The sequence below is a fragment of the Eleutherodactylus coqui genome, unplaced genomic scaffold (genome assembly GCF_035609145.1).
Source record: "Eleutherodactylus coqui strain aEleCoq1 unplaced genomic scaffold, aEleCoq1.hap1 HAP1_SCAFFOLD_504, whole genome shotgun sequence".
Classification (NCBI taxonomy): domain Eukaryota; kingdom Metazoa; phylum Chordata; class Amphibia; order Anura; family Eleutherodactylidae; genus Eleutherodactylus; species Eleutherodactylus coqui.
Window position 1 is genome coordinate 50,001 of NW_027102615.1, and position 16,928 is coordinate 66,928.

At 48.9% G+C, this 16,928-nt stretch overlaps 2 protein-coding genes and 1 long non-coding RNA gene across 5 annotated transcripts in view; 1 reads left to right on the forward strand and 2 right to left on the reverse strand.

Moving 5' to 3' along the window:
- LOC136605443 (uncharacterized) overlaps positions 1-2,672 on the reverse strand; it is a 32,483-nt gene extending 29,811 nt beyond the window's left edge. For both annotated transcript variants that reach the window (XR_010789985.1, XR_010789986.1), the window contains exon 1: positions 2,586-2,672. This is a non-coding gene — a long non-coding RNA (uncharacterized lncRNA). The remainder of the gene's footprint in view (positions 1-2,585) is intronic.
- A 28-nt stretch (positions 2,673-2,700) lies between these two features.
- On the forward strand, positions 2,701-12,516 carry EFCAB14 (EF-hand calcium binding domain 14). 2 transcript variants are annotated; one of them, XM_066588952.1, is made up of 11 exons: positions 2,701-3,023; positions 4,457-4,605; positions 5,199-5,344; positions 6,100-6,198; positions 9,260-9,370; positions 9,521-9,565; positions 9,645-9,791; positions 9,874-9,924; positions 10,546-10,639; positions 10,977-11,066; positions 11,231-12,516. In XM_066588952.1, the coding sequence occupies exons 1-11, from the start codon at positions 2,785-2,787 to the stop codon at positions 11,371-11,373; spliced, it is 1,314 nt and encodes a 437-aa protein (XP_066445049.1). In that variant the 5' UTR covers positions 2,701-2,784; the 3' UTR covers positions 11,374-12,516. The 2 variants fall into 2 exon arrangements, with proteins under 2 accessions (XP_066445049.1, XP_066445048.1); XM_066588951.1 differs by having other exon boundaries at positions 2,703-3,023; positions 9,642-9,791.
- A 950-nt stretch (positions 12,517-13,466) lies between these two features.
- Positions 13,467-16,222, reverse strand: LOC136605442 (G2/mitotic-specific cyclin-B1). The gene is made up of 5 exons (XM_066588953.1): positions 16,031-16,222; positions 15,705-15,941; positions 15,365-15,505; positions 15,181-15,291; positions 13,467-13,642 (listed from the first exon to the last, which is right to left on the reverse strand). The coding sequence occupies exons 1-5, from the start codon at positions 16,133-16,135 to the stop codon at positions 13,538-13,540; spliced, it is 699 nt and encodes a 232-aa protein (XP_066445050.1). The 5' UTR covers positions 16,136-16,222; the 3' UTR covers positions 13,467-13,537.
- Positions 16,223-16,928: the final 706 nt, after the last annotated feature.

The window sequence follows — 16,928 nt, forward strand, 5'->3', positions numbered from 1 at the left end:
CTATCTATCTATCTCCTATCTATCTATCTCCTTCCTATCTCTCTCTCTCCTTCCTATCTATCTATCTATCTCCTCCCTATCTATCTATCTATCTATCTCCTCCCTATCTATCTATCTATCTATCTATCTCCTCCCTATCTATCTATCTCCTTCCTATCTATCTATCTATCTATCTCCTTCCTATCTATCTATCTATCTATCTATCTATCTCCTTCCTATCTATCTATCTCCTTCCTATCTATCTATCTCCTTCCTATCTATCTATCTATCTATCTCCTTCCTATCTATCTATCTATCTCCTTCCTATCTATCTCCTTCCTATCTATCTATCTATCTATCTATCTCCTTCCTATCTATCTCCTTCCTATCTATCTATCTATCTCCTATCTATCTATCTATCTCCTATCTATCTATCTATCTCCTATCTATCTCCTATCTATCTATCTCCTATCTATCTATCTATGTCCTATCTATCTCTCTCTCTCCTATCTATCTCTCTCCTATCTATCTATCTACCTATCTATCCCATATCTATCTCTCATATCTATCTCTCATATCTATCTCTCATATCTATCTCTCTCCTATCTATCTATCTATCTATCTATCTACCTATCTATCTCCTATCTATCTATCTATCTCCTATCTATCTATCTATCTATCTATCTATCTATCTATCTATCTATCTATCTATCTATCTATCTATCTATGTCCTATCTATCTATGTCCTATCTATCTATCTATGTCCTATCTATCTATCTCTCTCCTATCTATCTATCTCCTATCTACCTATATCCTATCTATCTATCTATGTATCTATCTATCCCATATCTATCTCTCTCCTATCTCTCTCCTATCTACCTATCTATCTCTCTCCTATCTATCTATCTATCCCATATCTATCTCTCATATCTATCTCTCTCCTATCTATCTTGCTATCTATCTATCTATCTATCTACCTATCTATCTCCTATCTATCTATCTCCTATCTATCTATCTATCTATCTATCTATCTATCCCATATCTATCTCTCATATCTATCTATCTACCTATCTATCTCCTATCTATCTATCTATCTCCTATCTATCTATGTATCTATGTATCTATCTATCTATCTCTCTCCAATCTCCTATCTATCTATTTCCTATCTATCTCTCTCGCTTAGGCCTCATGCCCACTTGCTGAATCCCACAGTGAAATCTGTGCATGCCCACGGACATGGAGAGGGAAAATACATTATACTCACCTCTCCGGACGCTGCGGGGCTTCTCTCTGTGCTGGCCGGATTTTCTTTCTTCCGGTCAGCGGACGTGCTCGGCATGTCGGCAGTGTGCCGTGTGCATGCGTACCAATATTTAAAAAAATCTCCTGTTCTCCCGCGTATCCGCGGCACAGCACAAATACAGCTGCGGCTGTGCCGCGGATACAAACGGCTTCCATAGGCTTCAATGGAAGCCGCGAGAGCCGTCCGTGTGGCAGATCCGCAGGAAAATGGAGCATGCTGCGATCTCTTCCTGTGCATGTGACCCGCACACCGGGAAGGAATCCCATCTGCATGCTTTTAGCTGCCCTACCGATGACAATGCATCCCTATGGGCAGTAAGATGCACGGATCTCCCGTGCGGATTTTATAAATAAAATCCGCACGTGGACATTGGCCCTCAGGCATAGATAGGGGACGAGGGGGAAAAAGGGCCTGGGGGGGCCCGAGCTGAACTTTTGCACCCGGGCCCCTGAGCCTTTAGGTACGCCCCTGCCCTATACCTCTTTTACTGCACCCCAAGGCTTTATTAGCTTTTGCAGCAGCAGACTGGCATTGGTTGATTCAGTTAAATCTACTATCCACTAGTACCCCCAGATCTTTTTTCATATCGCGTGTCTGGAATCCAACATTGGATGTCTGGGTTTCGGCCATTAGGTATCAGAGTCAGATTTTGTGTTGTGGTGGATATTAAGTATTGGGTGTCAGGTTCAGAAGTCAGCTGTTCGGGTTAGATTTTGGTGTGTCAGGTACTGGTGTCTGGAGTTGGGTACCGAGTGTCACAGTCATGGAGGACATTATACAGGACTCCAATCATCTGTGTGAGTCTCTCTGCTTCTATCCCTCGGCATAGACGTCTATGGGGTGTCGGAGTCATCCCCCTCCTTCACTTCCTGTAATGCATCTTGGTGTCCCTGCTACTAGAGGGCAGACAGCAGATCAGAAGGAAGGGAGCCCCCTAGTGGCAGCACTTTATAGGGTGAGACATAACCAGGAGTTGCGCCACAGGGTCAGATAATCCACTAGTTTACCGCCAAACATCCAACAAATATCCCAAACCTCCACAGAATGACCAAGCGAAAGTCTTATTACTGTTCAACGAGGTGAAAACCATGGAGATTTGCTTCTTTAGGCGGCTCTTTTACAGCATTTACCGTAGCAACTGAAACACCGCGGTAAGGGCCTGTCCACGCACTGCCTGCGCTATTTTCGTGCGTTTAAGCGCTTTTAACGCACCTCATTGTGCAATTGGTCCAAATTGTGCTAAAACGCGGCGTGTGAGAGCGGCCTTATGAATCCAGGAAAACGCATCTGAATTCATGCTTACCGCAGAAAGGAAGCCCCCCGGCGGGGAGATAACGGGGGCGCCGCCAGCCAGGACGTTCCGGTTACTACGGGCGACTGGGGACGGCTGTGCGGCGGCGGAGGAGGAGGACGCGGGGAGCCGCCTCCTACGTGGCGGCTGAGCTGAAGCCCAGCCCCGGGATTGTGGGGGTCAGAGTGCAGCGGAGGCCTCGGCTGTGTTCATGGGCTCCGGAGGGCTTTCTGCCGGGCCACAGGCCCCTCCGACGCCGCACAAGAAGATGAAGAAGCGCAAAGAACTCAACGCCCTCATCGGTCTGGCCGGAGACGGCGGGAGGAAGAAGTCCAAGAAAGGCTCCGGGCACCGGCTCCTCCGCACCGAGCCGCCGGCCTCCGACTCCGACACCTATACCGAGGAGGACGAGTTCACGGCGCTGGGGGAAAGAGGCGGCCGCTGCGGGAGGTCAGTAATCACCGCGGTGAAGCTGCACACAAACGCCGCAGAGACCCCTCGGCGTCTGCGCTTTGGTTCCCGGTGCCCTCGCCGGCTGCCCCCTCCGGTTTCGCGGCGCCCTCGCCGGCTGCCCCCCTCCGGTTTCGCGGCGCCCTCGCCGGCTGCCCCCCTCCGGTTTCGCGGCGCCCTCGCCGGCTGCCCCCCTCCGGTTTCGCGGCGCCCTCGCCGGCTGCCCCCCTCCGGTTTCGCGGCGCCCTCGCCGGCTGCCCCCCTCCGGTTTCGCGGCGGCTGCCCCCCTCCGGTTTCGCGGCGCCCTCGCCGGCTGCCCCCTCCGGTTTCGCGGCGCCCTCGCCGGCTGCCCCCTCCGGTTTCGCGGCGCCCTCGCCGGCTGCCCCCCTCCGGTTTCGCGGCGCCCTCGCCGGCTGCCCCCCTCTCTGGTTTCGTGGCGGCTGCCCCCCTCTGGTTTCGTGGCGGCTGCCCCCCTCTGGTTTCGTGGCGCCCTTGTCGGCTGCCCCCCTCTGGTTTCGCGGCGGCTGCCCCCCTCTGGTTTCGCGGCGGCTGCCCCCCTCTGGTTTCGCGGCGGCTGCCCCCCTCTGGTTTCGTGGCGCCCTTGTCGGCTGCCCCCTCTGGTTTCGTGGCGCCCTTGTCGGCTGCCCCCCTCTGGTTTCGCGGCGGCTGCCCCCCTCTGGTTTCGCGGCGGCTGCCCCCCTCTGGTTTCAAACCTTCTCCTTCACGGGGTCTTCCACGTCTGCCCCCCACTCTCCTGGCTAGAAGAAAAGATCTTATCGACCTTTGTCTCTCTTGACACTGACGCACACATTACACCGACATTTTCACTCTTCAGCTTTGCTGTGTAGACTGGGATAGCAGAGTCGTATCGCTGGTAGGAAAGGAATGTACCAAATGCTTTGTTATGGTGCTGGAGGTATAGAGAAGGATTTTGTTACAGATTTTGATGAGGACTTTAAGTGAAAGAGTGACGTCTGCAGCAGATCTGCGACAAACTCCACGGCACATCAGCATAATATGAAGATAGCCTCATCCACAGAATGTGTTATGTACAGAGCAGATGAATCCGAACCCGCTGAGAGTGGTGGAGTTAGAAGGGTCATCGGGTCCAACCCCCCGCTCAGTGCAGGATCACTAAATCCTCCCAGACAGGTATTTGTCCAGCCTTTGTTTGAACACTTCCATTGCAGGAGAACTCCCCACCTCCTGTGGCAACCTGTTCCACTCATTGATCCCCCTCACTTATATATAATCTGTGTCTCCTCTCTTTCGGTTTCTTCCCATTGCTTCTAGTCTTTCCTTGTTCAGATGAGGAAAGACTAGAAGACTGCTGCAGACGTCACGCTTTCAATTGAATTCTACATCAAAATCCGTGACAAAGTCCACATCAAATGCGCGCCCTGTGAACGTCTCTTGTCTTTTCTGCCCCCCAGGTGGAGTGCTCTTCAGTGCTGCCGGCTGTGTTACCCTCTCTGTGGCTTCATCGTGCTAGCAGCGTGTATGGTGACGTGTATCGGCCTGGTTTGGATGCAGGTCGCCCTGAAGGAGAACATAGATGCCCTTAAAGAGCAGTTCAGAACAAGTAAGAAAGCATAAACCCGTCGGGAACCTGATATTGGGATGAAATAACCACGTATAGATGCAGACCCCTCCTCTGGAGCCTTCTCCTGCCCTCATAATGCCCTGTGTGGCACAGAGTCTAAGCTCTCACTCATAACCTGAAGGTTGCAAGTTCAATCCCCGTGTGGGTCAGGTAGCCGGCTCAAGGTCGACTCAGCCTTCCATCCTTCCGAGGTCGGCAAAATGAGTACTCAGCTTGGTGGGGGTAATAAACAAAAAATTACCTGAAAGTGCTGCGGAATAAGTTGTACAAATAACAAGATTTATTTTTATTTATTTTAATGCCCCCATGGTTTTCTGGCCAGTCTTTCTAGTATTGATTCTTGCTTTGCTTCTATCATTTATTTCTAATTTCCCAGAATGCTGATGGTAAGTACTGATGATGATGACGTTCTCATTGTTCCGGCTGTGGGGGGGGGTTAATGGTGTGAAATTCAGATTTTGACTTGATATGCTACTTGTAGCGCTACGGAGTGAAGTGATTATTAAAAGAGGCTACATATAGACCGGCTGGAGGTCTTAGTGTGTATGTTCATGGTGCGCTCTTCTTCACAGTGGAGTCCATTCAGCGGAATTCAATACAAGAAATCCCAAAAATCAATGAAGACTTGCTGGTTAAAGAGAGACGCCTTGAGGAGCTTGTGAATGGAGACCAGGGGTTAAATAGACTGTGGACAAACCTCACTGAGATGAATAAGCAGGTGAGTGTGATGGTGGCGGGAGCAAGAAACCTGCAGCCTCTCCTACTAGTAACCTGAACTATTAGCAAAATGGATATGAGAGAGTGCGATAATGTGACCGCCCTTGCAGGCCGGCGCTCCGCACTGTGACCGCCCTTGCGAACGGCGCTCTTGACTGTTCGTCTATTACTAAGGTGGTCTCTTTGCCACTCCAGCGCTGCTATGTTTTATTCACAGACACTTAGGCCTCATGTCCACTGGATAAATAGATAATAGAATTACAACCTGCGGATGTCAATTTTCCCTGCCGCGCGGATCGCACGTGCAGGAAAATACCCGCAGTATGCTCCATTTTCTGCGGGGCTCCCGCAGGCTTCTATAGCAGCCTATGGAAGCTGTCCGTATCCGCGGTACACATGCAGCTGAATTTCTAGTCTCCGGCGCGGGAGAGCAGGAGATCAAAAAGAAAAAAGTGCACGGCGCATGCGCGCGGCACATTTCTGGCGTGCCAAGCACATCCGCCGGGCCGAAGAGAGAAGATCTGGCCGCGACGGAGGGAAGATCCGCTGCGTCCAGACAGGTAAGTAAATACAATTTTTAGGCCTCATGGCCGCAGGAAAGGAGGGACCCGCTGCGGGATTCTGCATGGAGAATCTGCGCGGGCCCGAATTTCCTAGTGGACATGAGGCCTTAGCACTGTATGACTTTCATTTGTGTTGTCTGCATAATGATTGGTGTATCTCCTCATTGTGGATTGCCCTATATGTCTCTTCTAGATTGCACTCCTGACCAGTGCCGTAAATCAGCTGAAGACCAGTCTCAAGTCCGCATCAGATATGATCAATCTCCCTAAAACAATGGAGGAACTGCAAAAGGTATAGGCCGCCCTGAACCCATAAACACAACGGCCCTTCCTGACTGATACACTTCTCTTCCCCTCCCAAGCGTTACATGTAACTGCGACCATGGCCTCCCCTGTGTCTTCTGCCGCCCGGGATCGCTCGTCGCCTCCCCTGTGTCTTCTGCCGCCCGGGATCGCTCGTCGCCTCCCCTGTGTCTTCTGCCGCCCGGGATCGCTCGTCGCCTCCCCTGTGTCTTCTGCCGCCTGGCAGCTCGGTGCCCACTGAGTTACTCCGCCTGGCTCCAATGATACTGGAATGGACAATCTGTTTACCGCCCCCCTTACACGTATCGATCCCCACTTGTGTCTGTGTGATTGGGCAAAGCACTTGATGAACATTGTAGCCGCAGGGATCCAGTAAAATCACATGGGCGAGAGGCTTGCATGTAGCGAGACACAAAACTCGCATTTATATGAACTCCATTCTTTTGAATGGACATGAGTAATTTTTTATCGTTTGTAGCAATGCTGTGAAGATAAAAATCGCAGTATGTTCTATCGTTGGGCGTTCCTTCGGAACGCCTCGCCAATTGTTCTTAATGGCACTCTTATACTGTGTGATGTTCCCATTAACCCTTTCCAATCCAATTATTTTTTTCTCATTCATTCTCCCCAGCTCCAAATAAATTGCAGCTGGTGAGAATAGATGAGAAAAAATACATTGCCCTGCACCCTCCTGAACTGACAGAGTTCATGAGGGTGCAGGTGCTCACTGCACCGTGGGGGTGGGGCTGCTTACCTGTCCGGCATCTTCCGCATTCTCTCTCTGCCTCCCGGCTCGGCGATCATGTGACCGCTGGGGTCAGGTGGCACCAAGCGGTCACATGATCGCCGAGCCGGGAGACAGAAGGGAGAATGCGAAAGACGCCGGACAGGTAAGCAGGTCCCCCCCACGGTGCAGGCTCCCGGCTCGGCATTCATGTGACCGCTGGAGGTCAGATGACACCGGCGGTCTCATGATCGCCAGCCGGAATCTCCGTGCATTACATAGTGCTAATTGAGCACTATGTAATGTGTAAAGGAGAAGGCAGAAAGGGTTAAAAACCCTTTCTGCCTTCTCCTTGGGGGTCCTCAATGAGGACCAGTGCAGGAGTGCATCTGCACCCAATGTGTCTGATGATCGGGTGCAGATGCACTCCTGCACTGCAGTGTCGGGCCTGCCCCGACATTGGAGCTATGGAGGGAAATTATGATGTCGGGGCAGGCCCGACATTGGACTAGAAAGGGTTAAAATGTGAATTTAGACAAATGGAGATGATCAGGGAGTCTCTCTGGGCTTGAGAAAATGCTCTCTGAGCCGGAGGAGATTTTCAGCTTTGCTGCTGTGCCCATTATGGGTGGAGGCCCTCAAATGTCAAGGTGAGCTTTAGAAAGGAATTGACTTTCTTCAAGACAGTGCTGCTCCTTACAAGGCGAGCACATGATCTTCAATTTTAACTTCTGAAACTGATCTGCTGATGTTTGGAGACTTTGTACACTTCAAAGTTGCAAGAACAATTAATCTAGCAACAAGTATGAAGTTCAAGTCAGAAACCCCAAAACAAACACTGATGTGATTAACCCCTTAATGATGCAGCCCTTGTCCACCCCCCCCCCCCCCCCACCCCCGTTTTTTCCTCCCCTCGTTTAAAAATTTGTAACTCCTTTATTTATCCATCGACGTATGAGGGCTTGTCTTTTGCGGGACGAGTTGTATTTTTCAATGGTGCTATTTAATGTACCGTACAATGTACTGCAAAACGTTTAAAAAAAAAATTCTAAGTGGAGTAAAATGTAAAAAAACGACATTCCTCAATATTTCAGTGCGTCTTGTTTCTACGGCGCACAAACTGCAACAAAAATGACATAATAACTTTATTCTATGGGTCGGTACGATTAAAACAATACCAAACTTGTATAGTTTTTTTGGCTGTATTATTATTTTTATTTGTTTTCAAAGACATTTAATTTTTTTAAATTATCTTCTGCCGCCATCTTCTGCGCGCAATAACTTTTATTTTTCCGTCAACATAGTTGTGCGAGGGCTCATTTTTTGCAAAATGTCCTGTAGTTTATGTTGGTACCATTTCTTAATACATATAACTTTTTGCTTGCTTTTTATTGCATTTTTTTCTGGGAGACAGGGTGACTAAAAAAGTGCATTTCTGGCGTTATTTATTTTTTTTTCGGACGACGTTCACGGGGATGGCTTGATAGGTAGTTTTATAAGACAGCCCTGGGGCTTTGACACCCGTAAGGCTTACTGTGATCTTGTGAAGGGGTGGACTTAAGTGCCGCTGTCAGGATTGACAACGGCATTTAAAGGGTTAATAGCCGCAATCAGACGCGTGACCGATTGCAGCTATTGCCCGTAAATGTCAGCTGTAATAAATAGCTGATGCCCGTACTGTATGAAGAGAGGTCGCCCCACGATCTGCATGATGTAAATGTACATCCTATAGCAGGAAGGGGTTAAAGGATCATTTGAAGGAGACCTTCAGCCTGTGACCTGCCTCTTTCCCCACCAGCAGCTGTCATCTATTCCCACCAGGCGCTACCTCCACCTTGTCACCTGCCTACCCCCATGCCAGCCGCTGCCTCCAGCCTGACCCCCCCCCCCCCCCCCCCTCCCCAACACTACCACCACCAGCCACTTTCTCCAGCCTGACACCCCACCACCATCAGCTTCCTCCAGCTGACACCTGCCAACCCCCCACCCCGCCAGTAGCAGCCTCCAGCCTCACCTACACCCCCTGTCAGCCATTGCCTCAGCTTGACACCTACCTACCTGCCCCCCCCCCCCCCCCCCCCCCGCCGCCAGTAGCTGCCTCGAATGTCACTTGCCCCTCCACCAGTAGCTGCCTCCAGCTTGTCATCTGCTCCTCCACTAGCAGCTGCCACCAACCTGACACCTACCCGCCACCAGTAGCTGCTTCCAACCTGTCCCCTCCTTCCTCCCCGCCACCAACAGCTGCCTCAAGCATGTCACCTACCGCCTCTAGGCTGTCACCTTCTGCCCGTCAGCAGCTGCCTGCTCATGGTGTCTTGTGTTTCAGAGTGTGGCCACTTTGGGTAGTACGTTGACCAGTGTCCATCATGATGTGGAGACTCTGCAGACTGCAGCAGAGGAGCAGAAGAAAAAGGTTGAAGCTCTTCAGAAAGATCTAGTGAGTTTTTATTCCGCAGGTTGTGTTTGGGTGGAGTCGTCCCCCCACTATAGGCTGGTGTGTGTTCGCCAACCCTTAAACACAAGTATTGGCCCCTAGATCCCCAGTGACATATGGGAGGGACATGTAATGAATGTTCATCTCTTGCAGGTCACCTTTCAGCTCTCGGGTCCAGGCCTGAGCCCCCTGTCACAGGTAGGGTTCCCATTACTTGCCTTCTCTCTGTCCTGGGGAGGGGGTTCAGGGCTGATTGTGATTTTTTTTTTCACAGCAGATACAGAACTCCCTGGAGGATCTGAACAGCTCCGTGCTGCTGTATGTGAGGCAGAACGATCTGCGGCTCCACAACATAGACTCCATTGTCTCTAACATAAGCCAGAGAGTGTCTGCGCTGGAGAGCAACCGTCTGCAGCACAACGAGGTCAGAGCCGGGGTGGTGAGTGTCCTGCTATCCGCGCTGCACAGTCTGCAGGCTTCATGCTCAGCCCTGTGTTTGTCCCTAGGGAGAAAATTCAACAGACTCAAGTAATGAAAGCCAAGCGGACACATCGGAGGTAAGAGCACGCATTCTCTGCTCCCGTAGGGTCTCGCTTCACAGGGGCATTCTAATGTTAAAAAAAATAGGGATTCCTGCTTTTCGTGCCACTCAGCGCTAGTCAGATGAATGCTAGGCAAAATGGAGAAATGAAACCATACCCTCAATGCTAATTCTGGACAGCCCTTTAGTATCTGGGCACATGCTGCTGATGGAATGGCCCCTTTCACTGGAGCTAATCCACGTGGAATTCTCAATGCAGAATCGCATCCAGAAGGGATGTGGCTGCTTTCTTTTTCCCACACCCAGATACCAAATCCATCTCGACTAAGCAATGCCTTTCCAGTTTTGTAAATTGTACATTTTGGATGTGGAGTTCATTGCAGATTTGATGTGTAAAAGGCACAGAGCCGGCTTCAAATACACAGGCTCTGCTTTATGAACATCGCCTCATTATCTGAGTTCATCTCTGGCTGGATCATAGCAGCATTATGAGGGGCTGGTTCTGGGGTCACCTTGTACTGGTGCTAGGATGCTGCTGTCATTATGTAGAGTATTGTCTTCCAACCATCAGCCTGTTGCTGTACAGATTTCTTGTCCATTATTAGACAGAGATTAATTTTTATTTTTCATGCCCAAGAGCTCAAAGCGAGAAGATGCCTCAGCGATCCGGGAGGAGCTGCAGCTCATCCATGTGCTGACGAATGCCCCAGACAGCGGCAAGGGGCTAGCCGGTGAGTTAGTGATAAGTCTGTGCTGGACTAAAGTCCTTAGAACAAGCTCTTGCTCTTGGGCAGGGCTGCCTGAAAGCAGCAGTGTGTGGCGAAAGCCATGGGCATCATCAGTGAGGTTAAGGACCATGTTGATGGGTGCAATGGCAGCCTGTGGATGGATTCAGCATTTCGGATGGACCCCTGGGATGCAATGTGAATGAAGCCTAATGTAAATTGGTAAACACACCATTATCCCCATCACAAATGTAGTGATCGATACTGAGAGACATGAGGAAGATGGAAGTCCTGCTCTACCCCTTCTGCCTCGACTGTAAAGTGAATGTTTGATGTTTTGCAGATGAGGTAACATCGTCACCGCCGCTGGAGAAGAAGAATCCGAGGTCCTTGCTGAAAAGACAACGTCGTGCTCCATTAGCAGAAGGCAAGGGTACGTGTCTGTTCATCAGCTGCTAGTGGAACATATTAGATTGTGCCTGCAGCAGGGTTGATTACCTCCTGGTACGAGCTCAGATTTTCCCTTGGTGCAGTGGTAGCATCGTGCCAGCTCTCCTGCCTCCATTAAAAAGTGATTGCTGTTTGCTTGCTGTCTAGATCTTGAAGACACATTTAGGAAATCTGCACAGGGAATTGATGGAACAGGCTCCCTCCAAGACCAGCGGCCAACCCAGCCTCCGTCTGATGGCAACGGTGAGGATTTCTCCCAGAGAGAGCTGAAGCTGCTGGTTGGCGTCTAGCTGAGATGTTTGCATTCTTCCACTCACAGACCAGCCTGTAGGGATTTCTGAGCCTATATATGCCCTGTCCGCACTGGATTCACTGTCTGGAGCCATATCTCCTGCGTCTGGAGAAATAAGGAGTCATTTTATCTTTAGTGTGGAAACCTCATCTTGTTTTATAGTTTACATGAACTTGCCTTAAACTTGTCTTGCACTTTACCCAGTGTGTGGGCCACCCTGTCCACAGGACATCCACGATGAGTCAAACCATGTACTGAGGAGCAATGTCCACTGGGACTCTGATGAAGCGGGTAGATTAGCCTATTGAATGTATCTGAGCTGCAGCTGAATTTAGGCATCTTTCCACATGGACAGCAACAGAGATGAGGGCCCTGGCTGTTAGTCTGTAGCACTTGGTATTCCAGAACTCCTGCAAACATTACCTTCCTGCCAGCTACATAATGTCATCTGTGCTTCTGCAAATGGGATGCTGGTGGTGATGGGTGTGACTGACCCCTGGCACAGAGCTTTGCTTTTTAGATTTTTCAGATTTAAAGGGAACCTGTCAGCTACTTGATGCTGCCCTTGTAGAGGGGCAAGGAAGAGTTAGGAGTTTGGTATCACTTTGTCCTTATAAAGGGTGGGGGAAGAAAAAGAGGTTGTATTTGTGATACTTGGGTTACCCTGTTGATGGGCAGCTTTCTCCATATGCAGTCAGCAGGAGCAGGCTCCATATCATGAAGACATCAGACTTACCCATTCCAGGAGTGGCCAGGTACCAACCATCATAATGAATCTCCATGTTGTACAAGTCAACATGCAGAGGGCAGATTCATTGCGCTGAAAAGGTGGTGGCCAGCAGCATGTACACCCTCCACTGCCATACAGTGTGATTGGTGGCCAGCGCATGGGCACACAACAACCGATCACTGCCTCTATAGTAGACGTGGATTTATGTAGCTGCCAGTGACTCTTTACCTCTGCCAAGTGCACTTTAAATGGCAAACTGTGATAGAAAGTGACATGAAGTTCTTCCGTACAAAGCTATAACAGTGCATGAATTCTCAGGCTCTACTCCAAAAGGATCATGAAAGCAGTCAGACCATGTACTCATTCAGCTCCAAAGTTGTACATTTCTCTAATAAAGTTTTGTATAAATGAGCCGCTCTCTGGGGTAGATGCAATTATCCTAAAATAAAAGTGCCAACATGGAGGCTACCAACTGGCACTGCCCACTTCACAATCTTTTGCTGACAGGCTTGAATGATGGATGTTGTGCACAGATCTGTTGTCACTTTAGATCCAGAGGATTCCCCAGCCAAAAGGGATTTGGAATAAAGTACTACACAGTCCCCACCAAATCCCTGAAGGGGGAAGTCTCATGAAGTCATTTTAGGGCCAACGTTCAGTACTAATTAATATTTCTTTGGGGCAGTTACAAATCCTACAAGACCTAACAAGGAGGTTCTCACTGCTGGATTATCCGGTGTAGATTAGGAGCGCTGATCTCTAGAAGTCTGAAGTTTAACCCATTCTAGGCTGGACCTGTCCAGGAAACTTGTTCTAGGGAGGTCACAGCAAGGAGTCTACTGCCCTCAGCGGTCACTGCAGGAGATGGGTGAGGGTGAACATCTTAAGGCCCATTTACACAAAGACTACTCAAAATTCAGTCACACAAATGAGTGATCATCGTTCAGTGTGAATGCAAAGATAAATTGGTCGCTTGTCACACACATTAGCTTGCGGGCTTGCTCCATCTAAGTGCTCTCTGCTTTCCGTAGGAGGCGTGCTGAGCGCAAAGCGCCAGCAGCAAATTTTTGTTTGAATGCTCTGCACGACCGCCAACGACCTTAGCGGTGATGTCAGTCCTCCAGAAGACTGTCGGCCCGTGTAAGAGGCCTTTGCTTATGAATGGCATGCCGAGACGCTGGCATCTCCATAATGAGGGTGTCTATGCAGGGGTTTCACTGGAAAGGTGAAGCATAGGTCTGTTTTACTTGCGCAAGCCCTGTTGCTAGACAGTTTTTGGACATGATTGCTACCTGACCTGGCTCAGCTTGGTAATGCGGCCAGGAGGCTGCGGTCTGTGGAAGAGACGGCTACAACAGCAGTTACAGCTAAAACCAGGAACTTTATTAAAAGCAAGTATTTACAAGCAGCACATTGTGACATCTGTACAGGACTAGGGCATGAGCGGGCGCGCCAGCTGCACAACCACCTCTGACCTCAGCTGGGGAATGCTGCTGATCTTCATCTGTTTACTGCCAGCATACTTATTCTTCACAGTCTGAGGGGGCAAGACATTAACATTAGGTCAGTAGATATCCACATAGAAGTCTGAAATACAGTACTGTTCACACCAGGCTCTAGAGCACATGGCCTGCCGATTCATCGCCCTTATTGGGGGCACATTGTATACTTTGCAACTAACCTGACATTTGCAGCCACTTTAACCCCTTAATGACACCAGACACCATTAAATCCTGTGCATTCATGGTTTGAATGGAGGGGGAATCAGAAGCCTTTCCTGCTCCATAAAATGCGAAAGCCAGCAATCTTACGGCTGACACTCGCCTGCACCCGCCACAATCAGGCTGGAATCGGCACATGTGACGGGGCAGAGCTACACGATGATGCGTACAAGGGGGCAGAGCCAGAACGCCACTGCTGCCGGACCAAGCCGAAGGGAAAAGACCCATCTGCGCAAGCGCGTCTAATCGGGCAATTAGATGCTGAAGTTAGACGGCACCATGGCGACGGGGACACTAGCAACGGAGCAGGTAAGTGAATAACTTCTGTATGGCTCATATTTAATGCACGATGTATATTACAAAGTGCATTAATATGGCCATACAGAAGTGCTGAACCCCACTTGCTGCCGCGGGACAACCCCTTTAATCCTTTAAATGCCACTGTTGGTTCTGACAGCAGCATTGAAATATATTGATGTTTAGGGGTCCTGAACGTCAAATGCTTAAAAGACTTACACTAGGTCTCCACAAAAGTCTGATCTATCAAAGTAATGCATTATTTGTCCCACATAGTGACTGCAAGGAAAGGGGGGGGGGAGAGAGCAAAGACACAGGAGTCAGTGATGTCACAGGATGGAAAAAAAATAAAGACCGTGGCAGAATAGTTTTCTGAAGATTAAAAAGTGTAGTGCATGAATTATATAAATTTGGTATTGTCACAATCATACTGAGCCACAGAATAAAGTAATGCCAATTTTGCCACAATATGTATACCATAAAAACCAAGACCCACTCAAAGATGGCAGAGTTGTTTCCACCCTCTCCCCATTACACTCCTTACTATTTTACAGAAACTTGAATTTCTACATTGAAAAATACGACTTGTCCTGCAAAACAAGCCCTCAGCTACTGAATGAATCAAGTATCGCACCCCGTCCAGCGGAGTTAAAGGGGTAAACATTCTAATAAGCGCAGTTCCTGAAGTCTGTCATCTCCTGAACTGGTCCATGGGCTCCAGGTAGTTCCCTCTCAGAAACAGGACTATGATGTCAGGAATTTGGGGTATATATTGTGAACCCCCCACCCCCTCAAACACTTCCAAAAAAACCCAAAACTAATTACCAAGATTACATAAGAAAATCTGTGCTAGGATACTAGGTCAGAGGGCCAAGCTTGACGAGGGTCAGAAGTGCAACTTCAGCACCAACCATTGAAGAGTTGCATCTCCACTACATACCGCTGTCTTTGCATCATATAATGTAATCGGCCCTGTGCAGCCCGTTCTCTGCGGCTGGTCATTATCAGACACGGGGTTTAGCAGCTGACCAACGGCAGTGAATGGGAGGCATCTTACCAGGTGCTTGGTCAGACCCTTGTTGACTCGCACTACGTTCTTGGCCATATGCTGCATGATGGGAAGCAGAGTCTCTTCGGAATATGCCGTGTAGTGCTGCAGTGTCGGGGTCTGAGGGAACAAGTGACAACTTAGTACAACAGTCAGGTTTGCAGCAGAAAAGACAGCCTCGATGACAACTCACCCATTCTCCAGCACCGAGGACTCTGAGGGACAGACAGGAAGCTGCTGAAGCAATCTGTGAGGGTAGGTAATGCACCATCTCATAGTCAACCATAACCAACTCCATCAGGTACTTGGCTAAACTGTGCTGCTCAGCTGTGACCTAGAGACAAACATTAGATGTACTCAAAACCACCGGAGTGACAGAGCATCCTCCCATGTCAGCCAAGCACGATGGGAAGAACTGTTTCCAGCCGCCTCGTACAGAGATCCCGAACCCACAGCCATCCGTTTTATGGCAGATCCGCTTGACATGCTGCGAGTTCAGGTGGGAATACCCTTTTGCCAGTCTGAGCTCTTACCTCTCCTATTTTGGAGGCTCTTCGGAGAAAGTGCAGGGGCAGGGGTCTTCCAATAGCAAACTTCAGCACACGAAGAATGTTCATTTCCATCTCCCTAATCTGGGCCTTGGTGTAGGTGTGATCCGTCACAAAAGTGAAGTCTCCGATCTCTGGAGGGTACATTTCCTCATACTTTGCAGCAAGAAACATGGCCGTCACCCCAACAAGCTGCAGCTGATTTTTGGAAACTGGGTTCTCCTGCAGAAACAGTTTTAAGGCATTAAAACCTTTACAGATCCAGTCACTAGTGTTTAGTGTTCGCAAGTCAGACTTGTGAAATGGGTCACCTGCAAGAATTGGTCAATTATCCCAACAGTCATGAACATAGTTTCCTGCAGCAGCCGGAACTTCATCTGGACCTGGACCAGCCAGTCAATCAGTATTGCACGCATGTTCCCGGTCACCTCCTGCCCTTGGAGATAGTTTGGCTTCACAGGTTGAGCATCCTGCAGAACACAAAAGCAGACACTCAACTGTAGGAAGATTAGAGCGGGCGAACCAGACTAGACTGCTCTGGCACATATGCAGCACCTACAGCCCCTTCCTACATCTCTAGCCACATTAACCCCTTAGTGACCAAGCCTGTTTACGCCTTAATGACCAGGCCAAATTTTGCAAATCTGACACGTGTCACTTTAGCATGGAAAAAGACCAGAAAGGTTTTGCATATCCAAGCGATTCTGACATTGTTTTTTTCGCCACATATTGTACTTCATTTAGGTGGAAAAAAAAGACCGATAGAATTTGTGTTTATTTATTAAAAACACCAAAATTGGGAAAAGTTTGAAAAAAAATCGTCATTTTTTCACATTTCCAACTGCAATATCTCAAATATGTGCAAACATAATATAGAAATTTTTGCTAAGATATATATTTCCATCCGCACATTGGAAAAACTTTTGTTTTTTTAACCATTTAGGAGACGTACAAATGTAACATTACTTTTCAGCATTTTGAGGAACACTGTTTTCCTACACACCAATCCAAGATTGGAAAGGCTCATAGGAGTCAAAATGATAGATACCCCCACAAGTGACCCCATTTTAAAAACTACACCCTTTAACGTATTCACTGAGGGGTGTCAGGAGTATTTTAACCCCACAGTTTTTTTCTGGAGTCAATGCAATTTAGAAGAGAAAAACAAAAATTTGATATTTTTGCAAATATGTCATTTTAAAGACAGGA